Genomic DNA, 21,634 nt, shown 5'->3' with positions numbered 1-21,634 from the left:
TACAAAGGGTACGAATAAAAAAATATCTATTAGATTCTCAAGATATCAAGCTTCTACTTCTCAAGATGAAGAAAGTTTAGAAGATAATTTAAATCTCATGCTTAGACAAGATGATGACTCCATCAACATACTTAGAAAAATTGGAACAAAATATCTAAGATTAATACAAAAAAAATTAAACAAACCAGTACTGAGGTGTATCACTTCAACTTAATGAACAAACCAGACAAATGTGGATGCTAGTTATAATAACTAGTTCATTGGAATGATCTATTGTAAGACTTCATATGATTCTCTATATATATGGATATGTAAATGAAAGTTTTACTGTAGCTTAAGTGAAAATTTCCTTTGACTTGAGATATTCAAGTCACCTTGGTCATAAGACTTATACTTTGACATCCTAAGAAAACATTTCCTTAGAGGTATGACCTCAGGATGATTGGGTGTAAGTCAAAGTGCTTGAAGGTGTTTGAATAGCCAACAAAGGATTCACCGCTCTTTACGAGGAGACATATACCCTATGACCACTCATTAGGATTGTTACTCAAAGTCTTTGGCCAAAGCAATACATGTCAAGAGTATGATACTCTTGGACACATATTGGAGTGACTTGAATCCACAAGACGAGAAAGTATTACTTGTATTAGGTATGTCGTATTTAATCTAGTGGGGACTGACACATAGATCATGTCCTGAACTAAGTAAATATAAGATGAGTGAAAGAAATAAGACACAACTCACTATAACTGCTGAAATATTCAAAAGTGGTTCTAGAATCAATCCTTAATTTTGGTTAATTAGGAATTTGATGTACTAATAGGTACCACTGATGATCGTTCCATAATTAATAATTAATTATGGGCGACCAACATAAACTGGGAACCTCTTATGTCACACACAATAAGTGTATATGAAGGATTTAAAATGAGTTTAAGAATTTAATTCTTAGATCGAGAGAGATTATGTTTGGTTGAAGATATTTTGCCAAAAACATAGATGAACCATATCTTTTGAAGATAGTTGGACATTTTTTGTTTAATTATAAACCAATTTAGTTTGGTTTTAATTAAAAAAGGTTTGTTTATTGAACCAAACAATTTAATTTTAAAACTAAGATGGTTTGATCTTGAACTAAACTTAAGGCTAATGATATCAATTATAAGTTAGTGGATACGAGTTTGATTTGATTCCGATAAAAAATTTATATAAGATATGAATGGAAAAGAAAATAAATTTAATTTTGGAATTAAATTATTTCCCCCAAATTAAATTCTCCCCCTTTTTTTATCCTCTTTCCTTTTTTTTAATTTTATTTTCTCTTCTTTCTTCGTTAAGAGAGGAAAAAAACAAACAAACAAAGGTCTCCTTTTCCCTCCATTGCGAATAGGGAGAAAAAAGGGTTTTTCTCCCTTCTCTATCACCGACTCCAAAAAAGGGATTCGCCATCGCCGCCTGATCTGCGTGCTTCCTACCGCCTCCAGACCTTGATGATGCCAGCCGCCTCTGCCAGCAACGACAGATAGAAAGGAGAACAGATATCCTTGCTCGCTGTCACCACCTCCTAGCTGCCCGCGTGCCATTGTCGTCGTAGCTTGAGAAGTTGCCACCACTACCCTACATCAGTTCCGGCTCAACCTGCTCCGTCTAGACGTGTTCCGTGGCTGGAAGACTTGTTTCAGCCAACAACAGTTGCTACCGAAACCTTAACGATTGTCAGACCTGTTGTCCCTTGTCAGCAACGAGGTTTTAGTTTCTGAATAGTCGCAAATAGTTGTTGTCGTTCATCTTGATTTATGCCATCAGGTTGCTTCGACTACCGGACATAAATTGAGCCGTGATTCCTCTCTCTCGAATTGATTTATCTCCACCCTTTGGCTACTGAAGCGGAGACTCGACTCAGACTTTGGAAGCCATTTTGAAGAAAACTCGGCATAGATACAAATAGAGGTGAGACTTCCTAATGTTGCCCGGTTGATTCCAATTCCACTCCAGTTGATTCCAATGGAGGCTAGCCTAGTGAGGCTAGCAAACACTCTCTATAAGGTTTGTTAACGAACCTGCAGGTATATTTTATTATCGTAAAATTTTTATTTTATGATCATGTCTGTCTTGTTGTATCTTTGCATGCTTGTGGTGTGTGTGTCATATGATAATTAGGAATTATTATGTTTTTATTTCCGTTGTGCATATTTACAAAACATATTTTAGCTTGTATCTGTATCGAGCTACCCAACAAAATTGACCTATACACCAACAAAAATCGTCTAGTTAGAAGTATTGGAAAACAAAGGCCACCAAAAGTTACTTTGTTTGACAAAGATACAATACTTCTAAATATAACTAAATGTGGTCCTCGGTTGTATGATACTTAGAATAATACATAATCTCTGTAAAATGAAATTACCAAGCTAAACATGAACTTGATATAGAAATTAGAGATACTATGATCCGAGTATGTGAAAATTACTTTAGCGATGTAACCAGAGCTGCTTGGGAAGATTTTAAATTAAACTTCTCAAAAGAAGTCACTAGAATTGTCTTACAGGGCAATAATATTTAAACTTTTAATAGCCAGAGATGCAAACATAGGGTTAGACATACGACAAAAAGAAGTCATGAGGAACTTGGAACAACTTCAACTATTTAGTTGGAATTATATTAAATCCTTTTGTAATTACTTCTTAGCTCTAACTATAGTGTCAGGTGATTACTATAGTCCTGCTTTAGGAGAGAAATTATTTAGTAAGCTACCCAAAGACTTAGGAAAAAAAATATATAAGTCATGGACTGACCTGCATATGCCGACACTCTAATAACATAGGAATAAGGATGTAATATATTCTGGCCAAATTTAAAGAAAAATACATAGACATATTAGGAGGTATACTATCTCAAGAAGAGCAAGGCTAAAAAGCGTTATCTTAACAAAGACAAACATGTTAGGAAATTCAAATAAAGAAAATTTATGCCAATACCATAACATACTTTCCATGTAATGAGCTTGGACACTTATCGTATGCCTGCCCAAATAGAAAGAATTTGTATAACAAAGAAGTTAAATTAGTAGGTTGCACAAATCTTGATTTAGCAGAAGTACAATTAGATGTGTCTAATGTCTTCTATTTATTCTATAATATTAGTTGATAAAATGGATGAAATACCTTCTTGTTCCGACTATACATTAGTCAACTCATTTCTTTAGCATCCTTATGGGATAATTGACAAATATGGTGCAACTCATCCTTTTTGTCAAAATGACCAAACAAACTTAGAAGAACCATTACTTGAGGATTTAAACATCATGTATTACCAATTTATACTGTTGGTGTAGTTGACACCAATGATCATACCTAAGTTTTGATGAATGACAAGTAGATTAAAGTTAGATGTGTTGTGATCTAATCTTTTCCACCAAGTGTGCAGGATTTGACTGTCTTACACCAAGCTGAAATCCAACTAGGTCTGGAGGACTTGATAGCTGATGTAGAAGTCTAAATAGGTCAAGGAGTGACCTGATATCTAGCGGGAAGTCCAGGTGGATCCGTGGGACCTAATGGCTGGCCGAAGTCCAGTTGAGTCTATGAACCTGACAACTGATGGGAAGACCTGGTGGATCATAAGTAGTTAAGCGATTCTGCATATTAAGGTAAGTCATTGGAGGAGAGTGTTCTAGTGAGGATGAGTCCTATTTGAGGACTTTAGGCACATATCCAATTTAGGTTAATTTCAAAAACCTAAATTGAGGCTCTGACTAGATTCTGGTCTCGAAGAGATAGAATCTAATTACTAAACTGTTTAGTTTTATTGTGATAACTTCGTCTTGTAGGGTATACTATGTTTTGTTAGATTAACACATTTTATAGGAGGAAAGGAGAACAAAATGCCTTGGGTGAACAGTACCCGAGGTGTCTTCCATGTAAAGGAAGGAGCCTTAAGCAGGGCTGTGGAATGCGCCTTTGAGAGCTTGGAAAGCGTCTTCAGTCGAATAACACAAAAGACCTTAGAAATGATAAGAGCTAGTTTTGGGGGAATAAGAGTTAGTATTGAAGACACCTTCAGTGGTGTTGAAGGTGCCTTCCATCCCCTTTAAATGGGCTACTTGACCAAGACTTCAATGCAACTCAATCACAAATCTTCTACAAGCTTCTACGCATTCAATCGATGTTCCGTCTGCTTCGACTTTGTGTTGTTGCTCTGCTACAACACTACTACGCCTGACTGCCACTGAGAAGCTATCCAACACTGAGCTCGATCTGTTAAAACTACAAGTGTTGGGTAACGAAGTTTCATTTTATACATAAGTTTTGTATAAAGGAAAGTGTAGCTTGTTACACTTTTCCTATTCTTTTTATTATACTCGATCCCCTCTTTTGATGATTCTGGAAGGGTCTTTAGTGGATTACTCATCGATAGGTTTATGGAACCTGGGTCTTAGAGTAGGAGTTACCAAGTAAAACCGACTGAGGTCGCGTACTTGTATGTTTGCTTTTTATTTCTATGTTTAATTCCGCTACGTACTTTTGATTTCAAAAGAAAAAGATAAATTTTCTAAAACCACGTGAGTCACCCCCCTCTCAGGTGCGTAACAATCCAACTTATACCATATAACTTAACATATGATCTGATCAAAGAGAATGTTCTCCTAACTGGTTACTGAGAGAAGGAATGGATAATATTCCTTGTTTTATATGTGGTTTTTATCCCTCTATACTTAAAAGACGAACTTGAAAACTTTGTAAGAAGTAATGTTGCAATCTATACTTAGAATAAATCTTTGAAGTCACAATTCCTACAATTCATACAGTTCAAGGCAGTACACGATATATACTACTTGAAACATGAGTTTCAATACTTGAAACTAGAGTTTCAGTACTTGAAACTAGACTTAATCTATTAGAATTTAAGCTTACAAGCCTTAGGCAAACCTGTAGGATCGAAAGCGCTAGACGGGGAGGGGGGGGGGGGGTGAATAGCGCTCGTGGCTTTCATTTTTGTTTCATAAATATGCAACGGAAATAGAAGTAAACGAAAAACCAATCGCTAACACTTTTGGTTACTTGGTTCGGAACCTGTGTCGACTCCTACTCCAAGGCCCGCACGTAAGAGTACTTTCGATGTGCAATTACTAATCAATCGAAAGATTACAAATTGAGTATTACAAATAATTAGCAATTTAAAGAATACTGGCAACAGAAAATCTTCGGTGGAACAATTGTCGGAGCTTTCGGGCATCGTAGAAGCATTTTCTGAGCAGCTCGAAGAAGTAGAAGTCGTTCGTTGTGTTGTTTTTAAGCAGCTGGTCGAGACTCCTTATATAGGTTGTTCTGGGCACCCGGAACCCCTCCGGGCGCCTGGAACACGTGGCTTGGCCACTCCGCGCACGCTACATCAACTTGGCGATAACCTTTGGGTTCCGGGTGCCTGGACCGACTCTGGGTACTCGGACCAGGTCGGGGCGCCCGGACTCCTTCCAGGATCCCGGACTCCTTCCGGGCTCCCGGACCAACTTTCTCCAACCCTTATTTTTCTATAAAACAAAGCTAGTCCAGGTAAAAACAATATACATATAATATGAAATTATGATAGCCTCTGACTGTTCGGTTTTGACTTTGAGTTTCGTCAAAATTCTAGGTCGAACCGACGCTTATTGTTCCCTCTTCAGGGAACGCGTCCTCACATACTCCTCTCAGGAGAAGTTACCTATTGCCAGCCGGTCCTCCAGACTGATTGGACTTTTACTCAGCGCTCGAGGCTCTAGGACATTCGGCTGGACGTTTGCTCCACGACCCGTCCAGTCTTTTCACTTGGTCTGTGACCACCATGACTTTCCACCTAGAGCCCCCGACTCTAGGGTTTTTGTCCGAAGCCCTTGACCGGCCAAGACTTTTCGCCTAGGGTTATCACCCCTAGGACCTAGGGATATTGCCCCCTAGGATTTTCCAGCTATCTAACCGCAGCTAGGACTTTTCTTCACCTATAGTTACTACCTCCTAGGACCTAGGGTTACCACCCCCTAGGGGTTTCCACCTGCTTAACCGCAGCTAGGACTTTTGCCTAAGACAACTTAGGACTTTTCTACAACCTCAATCAAACTTGTTAGATCATAAGACAACTTAACTTTGGACCCTTTGACATAATCAAAACTCTGATTTGATCATCTGGTGCTCCCTGCACCAACAAAACCTCTACATCTATACCTGACAACATAGGCAAATATCGATCCTACCTCTTACATTGATATGATTTTTTTTATAAAAAATATCAGTATCTGCAATACTGGATAAACTATTGATATATGAGTTCGGTGCTTGGTCAATATACATGGTCATGAATTTACAATTCACACTTTCTTGACAGTGGAGCTACCAATTCAACTATCAATGAAGCCATCATATTCCCTATTTGTTGATGGGTGACTCATATTTGGATGAAGACCAATGCGATAGATGCTATGGAAGAAAAATCTGGTAAGATTTTTTGTAATAAAATTCTGTTACAATTTTATATAACAAAATTCTGTTATGATTTTTCATAACAGAATTCTGTTGTGATTTTTCATAATAAAATTCTGTTATGATTTTACCGGGTCTGGAGTTTATGCATTATTTATAGGGATCATTGTAAACCTATTGTACAACAATAATCACAAGAATCATGTAATGTGATTATCTTGTACGTAGAGAGAATTCTAATAAAACTTCGGTCTTGTTTGTGGAGTAGGCACACCGCCGAACCACGGTAACTATTCTTCTTTCTCTTCTTCTTCTCCTTCCTCGTGCTTGCTCTCCTTTTACGTGTCTTTGTCTTGTTGCTCCTCATGATCTCTTTCTCTCTTCCTCTTCTTCCACTTTAAGGTTGAGAGGTGTTGCCTCCTTCTTTGCGCAATACTGTTTTACCTCTGATGCTTATAAAAACAGCTATCCAACCTTTGGTCAGTACACAATTTGACGACCAAAAATTTCTTGTACAAAATTTGTCGCAAATATTCACTTACACTTTTATAATAATTATGACACATTTAACTCTCCTCTTTCTCTTCCTAAATCATGAGTTAAGCCTTTATTACACCTAAATATTCATTTAATTTTGAGACTAAACTTTTTTTTACTCCTAACGGAGCTTTATTACTTACTAAAGATTATGTACTTTTTCTATCAAACCCTATTGTCTCTCCCATTGTCTTTAACTATATATTCTTCGTCTATGCATAAATGCCCCTCTCCTAATGCTCCCAGTAAAATACCGAAAAATGGTAGATAATAATAAGAGAATTTTCTGGAATTTTTGGAAATTTTTCGAGAATTTTTCGGAGCTCGTACGGACGAGTTAACGGGAATAAAAACGGGGCCCGGGAAAGCCTGTTTAGGCTACCCATTTAAGCGAGGAAATGTTTATATTTATAATTCCTTTTCCGTTTCTTTTTCTTTTTATTTTTTTCTTCGTTTCCCTTCCTCGCCGAAACCGCGCGCCCTCTTCTTTCCCCGTCGCGACCCGTGCCCTAACTGCTCGGCGGTTCTCTTCCTCTTCATTTCTTCTTCCCGAGCTCTGCCCTAACCTCCTTGGAGTCTGCCGCACGGAGCAGCGCCGACGTCGATTTCTCTTCCTCCTCTTCTCTCCCGAGCCGCACACCGCCGGCCGCCTGTCCTCAGCAAAGGAGCGCGCCGCCGATCGCCTCCTAGCCGTCTCCACCACCGCCGCCCCATCCGGCTGATTTCCGTGCCCTAGTTTTGGGTTCACATCCGCCGTCGTCGCACGGAGCAGCGCCGCCGACCAAGTTTCTGTTTCCTCGTCTCATCCTCTCTTTTGGCAGAGCGTCGCCGCCACCGCCGGGACAGCGCCGAGCCACCTCCCAATCCTTCCTCTTCCTCTATTTTTTCCCCTTCTGATCTGTCTGCCGACGCCGACCACTGTGCCCTAGCTTGGTCTTCACTGCCGTGCCCTACCTCTAGAGCTGTCAGACGGGCCAACCCGTGGCGGGGCGGGTCGGCCCGTGGCGGGCTAACCATTTGGCGGGGCGGGGCGGGCCAACCCGCCAACTTGGCGGGTTGGGAAATTTCCAACCCAACCCATTCTAAGGCGGGTTGCGGGTTTGGCGGGCCAACCCGCGGGCCCATCAAAAATTTTTAAAAAAATTAAAAAATATTTCATATCTACAATATTTTACTTCGAAAAAGTTTTTTACAATTAAATGTATACATAAATATGTATTTTAAATATAAATGAACACAAATGAGTACATATGTTGGATGAAAAATACTATTTTTATTTCAAAATTATAACAAAGAAAGATAATAAATTGGCATAAAACTTAAGCTTACATATGTTTTTCAACCCGCGGGCCAACCCAAGCCCGAGCGGGCCGACCCGCGCGGGTCGCGGGCCTAGGCGGGTCGGCCCACGGCGGACTTGAGTTGATAAAATTCCAACCCAACCCGCTTAAATTGTTTGGCGGGGCGGGCCAACCCGACGAGCCCAACCCAAATTGACGGCTCTACCTACCTCTACCCTAGCACCAACAGCTACCTCCGATACCGAGTTGGTGAGTTTGTTAATTAAGCTGTGGTTGATATCAGATTTGTAGAAATTGGAGTAGCATTTTCTGTATAGGCTTATAGAGGTTGAGTTTTGATTTTTTGTTGTACTAACTAGGAGTGATGGTTTCTGGCAGTGAGATCCGTTCTCGGCAGCAAGTTGTCTCTGCTGTGGATTAACAATCAAGGCTGAGAAATACGGTAAGGTGTAGGACATTTGATACATGCTATAGATCGTGGTTTTGATTCGATTATTTTAGATAGTTGTTCATGTGTAGATTGATGTAGGTTTCGCTTTGTTATCTAATGGGTTGATTAGGGATTAGGAAAACTAACCCTAATTAACCATTGGATTTAACTTAGGCAGGTCGAGGTTTATGGATTAGGGTTTTGCCTTAATTTAGTGTAAGAGATTTTATTTAGCTATTTATATGATTGTAGTTAAATAAAATATATTTCTATTCGTGACACAGGACTTCGACGCGAGACGAGTATCTCGACGTCGTATTTGGACCAGATTGGACTTTTCGATTGGATGCGGGTACTTTGACTTTATGTCATTTGATATGCATAGTAATGTCTTTAACAAATAGCAACGATTGTATTTTCTTATCTGCTTCGGTTGATCACTACCTGATCTGTTACATGCTTGGTTGTTTATTTGCTATGCACATCATGTTAGTATTTATCTGATTATACATATTTATAGAGGTAGTGACACAACCATGTTATTTATTATGTTAAGGATCTAGGGCTTTTGATACCTTATCTGATCTGTGTACCTCTGATTTGGCTCATTGTTCTATGGTACACATTTTATATTTATACATGGATATTGCTATGCTGCTAAGTATTGTGTCATGGTTAGTGTCATGCACCATTCGCATGATTGCATGCTGCGCGATAGTCTGCTCCATTATTGTTGAGCACATCGCCGGTTTCATCTCTGTCGGTGCTCTGTTGGTCTGCTCATAGGTAGCGTGACGCAGCATGGTAGCACGTCAGTTTGGCTCTGTCGGTGTTCCGTTGGTCCGCTCATGGGTAGTGTGACGCAGCGTGGTAGTACGTCAGGGATCCCTCCCTGTCATGGTGTACCGGGAGATGAGAGCATTGCACTCTCCCATTTATGATTTGGGGTAGGAGGATAGGTGCACTCCGACAGCATCCCGTCCACTCGCTCACTCATCAGGGGTAGTGATGGCAGAGTGCACGGTTGTCACAGCCCTACCCACTCGGTCTCACCATTGTGTGTGAGATGGATGACTGCCGTCAGGGGTGACCATGACTATATGCTTGGACTTATATCGCCAAGACTCACCCTTGGACTTTTCCCTTTGCGAAGTTCACACTTGGACTTTTCTTTATTGTACTTGCATCTTGCACACTCATAAGCACATATCAAATACAACAATAAATCTAACTTAAACCTTTACCCAAATATCAAAACCTAGGGTATTCAGATTGCTCCAACAGTCCAGAAGGGTGAATGAAGAACAGTAGACAATGCACGCGAGAGTAAGTTGCAGATGTTCACAGAACGTACCTTTGCCATGGAAAGGACTCCCCCTTTATATACCACCTCAAATAACCACCACAATCATGAGGTGGTGAAGTATGGCAGAGTTTGTTAGGTAAAGGAAATATATACAACCTAGGTAATGTACAATAATTATCTAAGGAATCTTTCCCTTACCCACATGTATACCTCTTTTGTTGTTTATAGCTGAGATTGTTGAAGGAATATGCTGTTATAAATGATCTGCTGATATAAGACATGATGGCTCCCGAAGAAGGTTCCAAAAGAATATTCTCTGACACATAGTTGTTATTCTGATAGGTTGTTGAGATTCTCTGCTCATGTTGTCGGCTGAGTATATCTTGGCCGACTTATAAGGCCGTCCGTCTTCATGCGTATTTTTGTATTAAGCCATTTTGTTATGTATTAAAAACTATTTAGAAATTTGCTCAAGAAATAATATAATGTCGTGGACATGTTGGGAATATGTTTGAGAAATAGTATGAAACATGTGCGTGCTGAAAATTCATCTGATGACATGTGCGTGTTATAGATCCATCCAAGCAACAATATGAAGATAAACGTCTTAGGTCCAGTCAGCTTTTATATAGGCGGCATATAATGGACTTCTGGAGAAATGAAACTGTGTTTTGAGCAGTCCGGTCGGTATTTTGAACCAAAGTGCCTTAGGTCCGATCAAACCCTTGCCCGACCGGGTGTATAATAACTTGTGGGTAAAGTGCACTTGGCTTTTTGACCGAATTTATAAAGCTATCTTACCCTTAGACATAGAAGAGATGGGTATGGAGTCCTATAAACCCGTCCGGTTCTATTATTGAATAGATACTCATAGGGCTGACCGATGATCAGGGTGATCGACATATGTAGAGAGGCTCATACAGAGTAAGGAGTTTGACCCTCCTTTCGAGCAAGTCTATGGCTGGTCGAATGTAGGGTGAGTCAGTTATTTCGGTCGGCTTGTAAGGATGATCGTCTTTAAATTCGATCGACTTTTGAGTGACCAGACATGTCGTCTTTCTAGTTCAAGTGTAAACTTTATCCGTCCAGACATGTAGGGTCTGACCGGTCAGACATATATAGAGAGAGATTTGTGAGATTCTAGTTGCACGAAGGGCTGATTGATATGAGGTAGGTTGATCGTGCAAGTAATTATTAGACCATCCACATCAGCTTCCCTATCCAAAATGTATAATTTAGAGAAAAAAAAGTTATTTTATTAAATTTGGATATCCACTTTTTAATACATCATATATCAGCTTCCTTATTTCTTCTCTCTCCTCTATAATGTTTAGGGAATGAAATCCATTCCCTAAATTTAGAAAAGTACTGTTCATAAATGCATAATTTAGGGAATCGATAGGGTAGCTGATGTAAAATTTTTTTAACTACCTTATCCAAAATTTAAGGTAAAATCTTTCAATAGGGTATCTGATGTGAATGCTCTTATTCAAGATATTGATTATTCAAAATAAAAATATCATTTTGAATCGTGAAAATATTTCATTAATATTTACAGGAAATGTAGAACTGATAATATTGGGAAATAAAGAAGATATTATTTTATCTTTAGGATACTAAAGTCTTTATAATGACATGGTCTACGGAAATATATCAGACGTGTGCCCACATGATTACTACGCCGGCGGTGCGGATCTCTAACTGTTGTAAATCTAAGCATCCGATGAAGTCGGCGCCGTCATTCCATTGGATCGGGTAGGCGCGGTAGAAGAATACGGTGACTCCGAGTCTGACGAGGAGGAAACCTATCGGCATCGCCGCGGAGGGGACCCTGGCGAAAAACCGCGTGAACAAGAAGGCTAGCCCGGTGAGAAACAACGTGAAGGTGCACGAGCAACTGGCACAGATGGTGGCGCCAGCGGGGGCGTCTCCAATGAGCAATGCGCCGCAGGCGGCGCCGAACACGAGAACGAAGGGCGCCAATAATTTACCGAACGCACTATAAAGAAATGAAGATAAATAAATAATTATTACTATCATTAATACTTTTAATTCTGAAATTTAGATCACTTACTCCAGTAATAAAAGCATGGTCGTTAAATTGTTTAGTAAATTATTAAATTGTAACGATAAAATATTGTTTTCATGGTCATTAAAAATACGTACGTACCTTATGCGTGGGACGGTCGACTGGAGTTGGAAGAACAAAAGTGCCAAGGCGATAAGGTAGAGCGTGAAGAGGTCGAGGTAAATTTCGGAGGCTTCATCCGCGGCCGTCGACGGGTTTTCTTCCCCGGAAAAGGAGAAAGAGAAAAAGGCGACGGCCCAAAAGGCTAGGTGCGAAAATGTCTAACATCGCTCGCATGTTAGATCAGCTTTCAGCTGCCGAGAGGGTAATTAAGTGAGAGATACTTAAATGTGATCAATTAAAAACACGACGAGGAATGTAAAAAAAAGGTAGAGGAAGTTTTTGGAACCCTGAGCATCAAAATTAGAAGCGCGTTGGGCAATTGGTTATCGGTGTCTTGTCTTCTACTACTTTCGGTGTTTATATAGGCAAGTGAAGGGGAGGGAGTAAAATGTTGATTTGTGTTGACTTGGCACTGTAAAAATTGTACGTAAAAGAACAGGAACGTTCACGGATGCGGATGGCAGTTTCTATCCAGACTAATCTAAGATGCTCTCAAGTGGGCACCAGATGTTCTTCCAGGCAACATTGGACCGGCCAAATTGAATGAGATATGGACAGAATTGGAGGCCTTATCAAGCAGGTGAGGAACAATGACCTTCAACGACTGACTGCAGTGCACAACACAAATGGTTCAGGCCGTGAAGGCACTTAAGTTTTGGTCCATTATATTGTTAATAGATATTGCATTTGGACTCGGATCGAATTTGAATTAGACTTATTTCGATTGAATCGGAGCTGAATTTAACCCGAACCAAATCAGTTTGATCCGGTTCAGACTCAAAATCAATTTAGGGTTTGATGCTGCCTGCTTTCGTGTCTTTCCATTCCTGATCTCCTGCGACTCCCTCTCGCCGTCGCCTGTCGCCGCCTGCCTTTGCGCCTTCCTCTCGCCTTTCGCCGCGAGTTCCTGCTGCCCTCCTCCGTAGAGTCAACAGCCGCAACCCTTAGTTCCCTCGTCCGCTGCAGTAAGTTTGAGTCCCAGTTGCAGTAGCATCGAGCAGGCCTCCTGGTGTCTTCCTGCACTCCAAATCTGCATTAGGCGTGAGTTCGTACCCTACTGTGGTATTGATTCTCTTCGTGCGTTTTCCTTGTAAAAGCTCTCCTTTTGTTTTCCAAAATCCCCCGAATGCGCGACTACGTCGTGGAGCAGCAAGGAGGTGTTCTATTCCTTCTTTAGCGGCTCTTTCTTGTTAGATTCTACAGATTGCCGCGCGTAAGAAGGTTTCTCTTATCTTTTCCTAGAATTGGGTCGAATCATGGAAGAAGTAACCAAAGGGATAGGGAATGCTCATTTTGCAGGTTGTGTATGGGAGCACCCTAGGAGAGTCGTGATAACCTATTCTATTTTATACCTGGTAATTTTCAGTTGTTCCAAACCATACTTGTGGAATGGATACATTTAATCCGGTGTTGTGGTTCTCTCGTGGTTGTTGTGGGATTTCGAGTTATGGATAGGTAATGCAAGAGGTAGGTTAGGGGATAATGTTGCACCGAGAGTTTACTTACTTTGATAATTAGTGCGGCGTTAATAGAGGATGATTGTTTGGTATTGAAATGGCGATGTGGGCTATCAGTTTAGTGTGTGTTCATCAGGAGTCAGAGTGTTATTTCTTGATGGGAGCTAACTTGTGTGGAGTTAGAGATTGATGTATGGATTTGTACTGGGAATCCTGATGCTATCTTTGACTCTTCTTCTTGTATCACTCACATTGTCCTTCTGGACTCTAGTTGTTTTTATTGGACATATGCACCATGTTAGTTTTTCTAATATCTAGTATTCATTTGTGATATACTTACGTGCTACATGTAGGTCATTTTTACATTTGGTATAGTTACATGCTGAACTCAGATATAATAAATTTGGTTTATATGTGGGTATTGTGATGCATGCTGATAAAGTATTACCTTAGGCTAGGGTATGGTGAGCAGTTACAGCAGTTTTATCTCATCTGCATATTGCCCATGTTGGCGAGTGGCATGTTAGATGTAGTATACTCAGGTCATCTTTGGTAATTGTGCACATGTTAGAGTGTACACATCACATGCACCATTCTTTATCAATGCCAGGCATATCCTCATAGACGATCCAACCATGTCCATTGATTGCAGTTCTAGTTTATAGTAGGTGGATGTGAGACTGCATTACAGTCGATACAGGCATAATTTATGGTTAATAACCTTGTGTGTCTTACGGGATTTTTCTATTTGCACATTACATGTATGTTCGATCATTATATTGCTTGACTCATTTTCCTTGTTGACTCCCTTTATTTGTTGCTCAAGGGCTACAAAAAGAGGATTTGGACAATTCATACACTTTTTTCAAGGTTTTTAGATTTTGCTATATTTTTCTTTTGCTTTCAATTTGGTACTTATTGATGCATTTCTTATGTGTTTCTCTGGTAACTAGTGTTTTTGTTGCATAATTGGTTCCGGCTTAGCGCAAGAGGTTGTTATGCGACCATCATGGGTGCCATACCATCCTAATGGCCATGGCAACTCACTTGGGGCGTCACATCTCTCCTGTTCATTTTTTCTTCAAGTTTAAATCTTTGTTATGTCAGTTTGTGCCATGATTTTTGAGTGTTTGCATTGGTTTAACATTACATATATTAGGGAACTAGGTTTTCTGAGATTCTCTAATACAGTGTGCTATGGCTTTCTTTGATGATAATATGCATGTTTTTAGAAGTCAACTTAAGTGATGTAGCTTAATTTGGAAGTACTTAGTCAATCAATTCATGTAGTTGACTAGATTTGTAAGTGAGCTCACAGATGATCACCAAATAAGATATGACATGAGTTCATGTAAATGTGTTTAAAATATGCCTTGAGCTTTATGAGAGATCAAGAGTGAGGTTTAATAGGATTTTGTTTTAGTTAATAGGACAACAAGTTCAATATTTATCTAGCTATAGAGATGGAATGGAAAATTTTCTGCTCTAATCCATTTGGTTTGGTTCATAAGCTTTGTTGCATTGCATTTTTGGAATTTTTATTTAAATTTCTCCTTTTGCTTTTATTACTGATTTTTTTCCTGTTATTTTTTCATTTATTTATTCATAAAATTTCAAGTCAACTCAGGCATTTCATTTTTCCAGTTTTATGTATTGGCTATGCATATTATTGTTCAGAATAGTTATAGAGCTATATTATTTATGTGATATATTTGTCTTAAACATTTTTTTTCATGTTTGGGTTGAGTTTGATGGACTGATATACACTGGGCATAGACTCAACACATTAATCATTAGTTTTTGTGTTCTTACAGTGGGACGCTTTTGTCATAAAGCAGTTCCATCTTGGATTTCTACGACCTTGGTAATTAATTTTCTAGTTTTTTGTTAAAAAGGCATTTAGCCATCTGTTTCCACTTGTTAAGTTGCATAGCTTCCCTCCTCTCGTGAGGCTATTTAACATGCACCCTACTCTTCACCTTCAGCTGATTGCCACCATGTTTAATTTAACACCTGATTCCGATGTGAAATATTGGGGCTATCTTTGGAAATGCCTTTCTTAGGCTATCTATCAAATTATAATCAATTGTCTCCCTGAAGAATAATGTTATTAATTACACTTTTAGTACTCTCAGAATATAGCTTATTTCGTTGCCCTCTTTTTACTCATTACAGTGGTGCTTTTCTATATGTTAGGGAGAAGGAAGAAATTGTATTCACACTTGAGGGTGTCAATTTTTGACTTCTTTTATTGTCTATATTGATGGATCGGCAAGCTCATGACTATGCAGCAGCCATGGCATTTGCTCAGCAACAGCAGCAGCAGCAGCATGCAGGCATGCCACCTCAGCAACAGTTTGGTTTCCATCCACAGAGTCAACAATTCCCTCACCAAGTACATGGGTCACAGTTCTTACCTCCTCATCCATCTCTCCAACAATTCCCTCCTTACCCTCGTCCTTTTCCACCGCCACAGCAGCTCTATCCTCATCCTCATCTTGGTCTCCAACAACAACAGCCATCATCAGCTGCATTTGGTCCTCACAATCCAACCTCTCATTTAATGGCTCCGCCTCCTTATGCGCACCCATATGATTCAGCTCTTCCGCCTGCTCCTCCTCCTTCAGATCCAGAGCTCCAGAAGCGGATTGATAAATTAGTCGAGTATTCTGCCAAGAATGGCCCTGAGTTTGAAGCTATGATCCGTGAGAAGCAACATGACAATCCTGAGTACAGCTTTCTTTTTGGTGGTGAGGGCCATAGTTATTATAGATACAAGTTATGGCTATCAACACGAGCCTCTGGTGCACCCTTCAACCATCCTTTCCCTCCGTCTATGTCAGTGATGCCCCCATCCTATAATCCCATGATAAATCCATCTGCTCTAAATCTTCCTCCTTTAGGCACTGGAGCTGGTTCTACAGGTTCTCCATTGGGTGCATCTCAGTTACACCAACCTACTTATCCACCTTACTATGATCAGCATCAACAGCCTCATCATTCCCAGCCCTACATGGGACAACCCCGATCTGATTATGAACCATCAACAAAATTCAAGGGCCTATCTGGGCCACTTCCTTCTGATGTTGGAGCCGAGCTTAATGGTGTACTTACTAATCTAACTGGCACCAAGGAGTCTATTAAGGGAGCCAAAATGTGGTTCATGCAAAGATCACCTTTTGCACCTGCTTTGGCTGAAGCTCTTAGAGATAGAATTTTTTCTCTAGAAGATGCTGAGAGGCAGATGCATATTATTTTTCTAGCCAATGACATCCTCTTCGACAGGTATTGAAGGTGCTTTGCATGTATGATTGTGTTGTATACTTGCTTTCATTGTGAATACTCTTATTTGCTGATTCCTCAATAGTTCAGTGGTATGTGTGATTATTTCAGTTTATATTTGCTTTGGCTGGCTCATTCTGTAACTTAACAGTTTGGTTTTATGTGTGGATATTGCCTGTTTCTACCATCAGTTGACCTTTATTTATTTATTTATTGCATATCAAGCAAAAGATTTGCTTAGGTTCAATAGGATTATAAGACGCCCAAATACTTTAGCAAATAATGCTGTCTCTGATTGAAGTTATGTGCGCAAGTAGCATTTAGGTACTTCTTACATGCACGAGCAATCTTGGCTTATGAACAAAAGAATGGTAAAAAAGAATCTTAATTTCTTTAAGGCATTGGAGAAAGAAATATCTTGTTAAATATTGAATACCAGAAATAGTGTGTACAATTTAAAAATGATGGTCATACAGGTTGGTATTAGCACTAAAATGGTTTAATGTAAGGCTGTGATTTCTACTACTGTAGTTTCAAGCATTGATATCCACAATCTGAATACTTGGCTCTCTATTTTAGACATTAAAATCTACTAGACTTTACAAACCATCTTGATAGATGTGTATCTTTCTTTTATTTGTAATTTGTTTCTGAAAACAAGGTATTCTTAGATCCTTCTTTTGCTCATATAGCTCATCTTTTAATCTTAGACTACAATCTCTGAACCTTAGTGTTTTATTTGAAATGGCACATTAAGTTAATATGCTTGCAAACCTTTTTTCTGTTGGTATTAGGAGTTACTTGTACTAGATTATAGAATCTGAGACCCAAACGATCACACATACATCGTCAGTAAGTTGGTCTATTGACTTGGCGGAGTTAAGATAGAACTACAGGTCATAAACAAGATAATATTTGGAGACATATGTTGCAATTTTTCTTTCATTTTTTCATTCCTGTCTTTCCTATTTCTGTAATCAGACAAGTTTTTCTTTACTTTCTCCTATCCTCCCCCTGGCAATTCCTCCATTCTCACCATTGATTTATTATTATTCCTTTTTTATGCTTGGGAAATCATATAGATCTTCGCCTCCAAAGTTTAGTCTATAATCCTGTCTCAACCTTATTTTTTTTGTAGCTTGCAACGCCGGATCAATCCTCAAGAGCTTGATAATGAAGCGCTTGCATTTAGACCTGTGCTGGGATCCATGCTTGCAAGGATTTACAATAACTCTCATAACAAAGACGCTAATCAATCTCGTCTTGAGAAGATATTACAGTTTTGGGCTTCTAAAGAAGTATTTGACCAAGAAATCATCAAAGGCCTTGAGATAGAAATGACTGGTGGATTGTCTTTCCGGTCATCTTCACAAAAGGAAATGATGAGTGTATCAGATCCATCGAGTTTCATAGGTTACTCTCTTATATTTGCTATATATATATATAATTTCATTAATCGTATCAGATCCTTCAACACTCATGGTAAGAATTGTTGTTTTTTGGGGGGTTTTTGATCATTGTTTTGCAGGCTTAACACCTCAACAATGGCCCGACAAGCAAAACCCTAACTTGAGCTCGGTTGGTCAACAAGATGCCAGTAAACATCTGCCTGCTATGTCAACCCCACCTTTTGCACCTGCTGCCGGTCAGCCATTTGTGATGAACCAAGTACCTGGTGCCATTTTCCCAGCAGCAGCCCAGAGTTCTCTCCCTGCAGCTGTACCGATCCAACCACCTATTGGCATAACAGATCAAAGTCCTCCACCTTATCCGCTGTTCCCACCTGGGCTCATCCCTGGCATGGTGAGAAAGATGCAGATTGGCAGTGGTGTGCCCTACTCTCCTTTGAGTCCACTGGATATACCAACTGTGGTTCCCCCGCCCACCGTGACTCCTTCTGAGATTCTCGACCGTGTGTCCAAGTTCTTCAAGGAGATTGGAGAGGTCAACCCATCAGAAGGCCCAATGGCGCAATCTGATTTGAAAGATGAATTCCATGACTATGAGAGAGATTCTCCTGTTCGGAAGGGTGGGGCATGCATCCCTCCACCTCCTAACTTGCAGATGGACCCTGAAACTGGTTCCTACCCTGATGGCAGTGTAGACCGCAAGACAGAGTGTAGCTCAGGGAGGTTAGGTCTCGGTGCAACGGCAAATCCAAACGAGGTGAGCCAGTATGATGACGTCTACACATCTTACCGCAAGCAGAGAAGCACCAACTATCATTCTTCTATGAGTTCTAGAACTGGTGCTAGGTAATTTTGCAAACTAAACAGTTTACTCGACCTGTGTTTAAATCCAAAATGTTGGGAAACATGTAGTGTTTGGGACGTTTGCTCGACTTCATTTCCGATAGATCATTGTGGGAAGTTGTTAATTGCCTTTGTGTACCTTTATTCTCGGTCATCATATAGTTCTTAATAAAACTGTGATTGTAATTGTCTAATTAATTATAATCGATGAGATCCGTATCTTCACATAATCTTACAATTCTTTTTTCTCACTTTGAGAAAAGTCAAGCAATGCACTTGTGCTCTATGATACGAAGAGGATCTCCATATAACTTTCTATATAAATATGATATGTTGGCTATGTGTGGTTTAGAGAAACCTTAAATCTGTTTCACACCGTACCCGATGTATTATTCGTCGATGATAGAGTAAGTCATAGCTAACTCGAACGGGGGCGTTTTTCATCATTTTCTCTTTGTCGCTTTCACTCGATTCCAAATAGATGAATTTCCAGGCTAGCGCCACAGGTGCAGAAATGACAGAAAGTAGACGATGAGAGTTGAAATTTATGGGAAAGGTACAAATGCACTTCATTTTGTGAATAGTTTATCGATTGAGATTAAAACTAGGCTGATGATTTTAATTACAGAAGAATTTTTAATTCCTTCTCTTCATTTCCATACACATCTACTATTCACATCTATGCGAAAGCTCACTTTAACCATACAACCTCTACAACCTCCTCCTCCTCCTTCCATTTGTCATCTTTATACATGCATGTCCTCTCAAAATAAAGAGAACATTTTTTCATCCCTACTAACTATTTTTCATTCTTCTACTTTGATCCTTATACAATGTTCCTAGAAGGAACTGAGCATATGAGACCAACCATCTTGCTGTAAGAACCTCTCCAAGTGATCCTGCTCTGTTTTCCCCTCCAGCTTGGGGATATGGCCGACCAACACGGCCTCTTTCATCATCTCTTCATCACTACAAATCGAGTCTGGCATGCGACGACACGCACCCACGTTACAGCCTTCCGCATCCATTTGGAGTAATCTCGTGTCTTGCAGGCACACCGAACTGGAAGGGAGACCAGAGAAGCAGGCTATTTGCCAGTCTTCTTCTTCGCTGTCAAACTTGATAGTGTCCATGTAAGAAGGAGGGAGGGGTGCCGAAGAGTTTGTAGCGACGGAGTCCATGCTTGCCTTCGAGTCGGAGGTGTTGATTCCCCTGCTCTTGCAGAATACTCTGCACAGGACCCAATCTTCCTGCTCCAATGCCACAACGCACGCAGGTCAGTGTCTCCTTAACGATCTAGCTAGCTCATACAACATTCTTATTACACGAGATCAATGACTAGTAACGACGCCACTGGTGATTTACTTAAGTCGATGGCAAATTAAAAGGACTCTGTAATTTAGAAAATTCTACCGTGCAATGGACCTGCGGAGACTCTCTCGATTCCAGTCTGAACTCATGCATGACCCAGTTGGTCTTCTTCCCCATTGGAGCTCTTCCTCGGTAGAAAACCAAGGTCTTCCTCATTCCCACCAGCTCCCCTCGCCGGCTCACTCGCTGGTCCTTCCCCGTCGCCTTCCAATATCCAATTTCGGTTGCGCGGTTCGTGCGTTTCCCCGTCGCATATTTTCGGTCCCGGCAGGTGAAGAAGTACCACTCTTTGCCTCCCACACAAGCCATCTCTGTCATCGCACACATCAATCTTTAATTCATTTCATATGCAAACTACTGATAGTTCAAATCGAGCGAAACTCTCCTAGAAAAATTATATACGAAGCAAGAGTTTAATTTGTCAGGAGGAATATTTCTGAATCTGATAAACAAGGAGCAAAAAGAAGTTTAAGAAAAAGAATATTAAGTAGAACCGATCGAGGAAGCACAATTTACTTTATATCGCACCTGGAAGATCCCATGGTTCGAATTTGTTGAGGTTGAGGTCGATCATCATACTGTGATTTGCTGTGTTCATCACCTTCTTCTCAAGGTAGTCGCAAACGAGCTCCTCGTCGCGGGGGTGAAACCGAAAGCCCGGTGGCAACCTTGCCTCCGCCATGCTCAACAAACCCAAGTTCATCTCCGATGGCTTTTTCTTGTTATCGTTATCTCTGTTGTTGTTCAGATGGCATGAGATGGAGGGCTAAATATAGGCAAAAAGAAAGAGCCAATTGCTCATCTTTTTAATGAAAAGCCCTTTATTTGATTATTTTTCTTCTTCTTCTTCTTTGAACAGTCTTGTTTTAGTCAAATTTTATATTTACATTTTTTTTTCCGAAGTTAAGCGTAGACATACCATTGACTAACCATGCCAGGTCAACAGCGAAGCATGCATGTTCCTGGAGTTGACTTTGCAAATTTATGCATTGAAGATCTAGCAACATTTTTATCGCATCCCAGATCTTTTCCATTTTATTGATAAGACCACG

At 40.1% G+C, this 21,634-nt stretch overlaps 2 protein-coding genes across 3 annotated transcripts; one reads left to right on the top strand and one right to left on the bottom strand.

The window, feature by feature from the left end:
• The first annotated feature begins 13,010 nt into the window (after positions 1-13,010).
• Positions 13,011-19,441, top strand: LOC121993205 (calcium homeostasis endoplasmic reticulum protein-like). 2 transcript variants are annotated; one of them, XM_042547895.1, is made up of 4 exons: positions 13,011-13,261; positions 15,874-16,962; positions 18,098-18,372; positions 18,488-19,441. In XM_042547895.1, the coding sequence occupies exons 2-4, from the start codon at positions 15,941-15,943 to the stop codon at positions 19,216-19,218; spliced, it is 2,028 nt and encodes a 675-aa protein (XP_042403829.1). In that variant the 5' UTR covers positions 13,011-13,261; positions 15,874-15,940; the 3' UTR covers positions 19,219-19,441. The 2 variants fall into 2 exon arrangements, with proteins under 2 accessions (XP_042403829.1, XP_042403830.1); XM_042547896.1 differs by having other exon boundaries at positions 13,011-13,282.
• Positions 19,442-19,891: 450 nt separating this feature from the next.
• Positions 19,892-21,362, bottom strand: LOC121993204 (NAC domain-containing protein 21/22-like). Its single transcript, XM_042547894.1, has 3 exons — positions 21,111-21,362; positions 20,625-20,893; positions 19,892-20,461 (listed from the first exon to the last, which is right to left on the bottom strand). Exons 1-3 carry the CDS (start codon positions 21,283-21,285, stop codon positions 20,051-20,053), a joined length of 855 nt encoding a protein of 284 aa, XP_042403828.1. The 5' UTR covers positions 21,286-21,362; the 3' UTR covers positions 19,892-20,050.
• Positions 21,363-21,634: the final 272 nt, after the last annotated feature.

The sequence above is a fragment of the Zingiber officinale genome, chromosome 6B (assembly GCF_018446385.1).
Source record: "Zingiber officinale cultivar Zhangliang chromosome 6B, Zo_v1.1, whole genome shotgun sequence".
Classification (NCBI taxonomy): domain Eukaryota; kingdom Viridiplantae; phylum Streptophyta; class Magnoliopsida; order Zingiberales; family Zingiberaceae; genus Zingiber; species Zingiber officinale.
The sequence above is the reverse complement of the archived record's forward strand: the minus strand, read 5'-3'. Positions and strand labels throughout refer to the sequence as shown.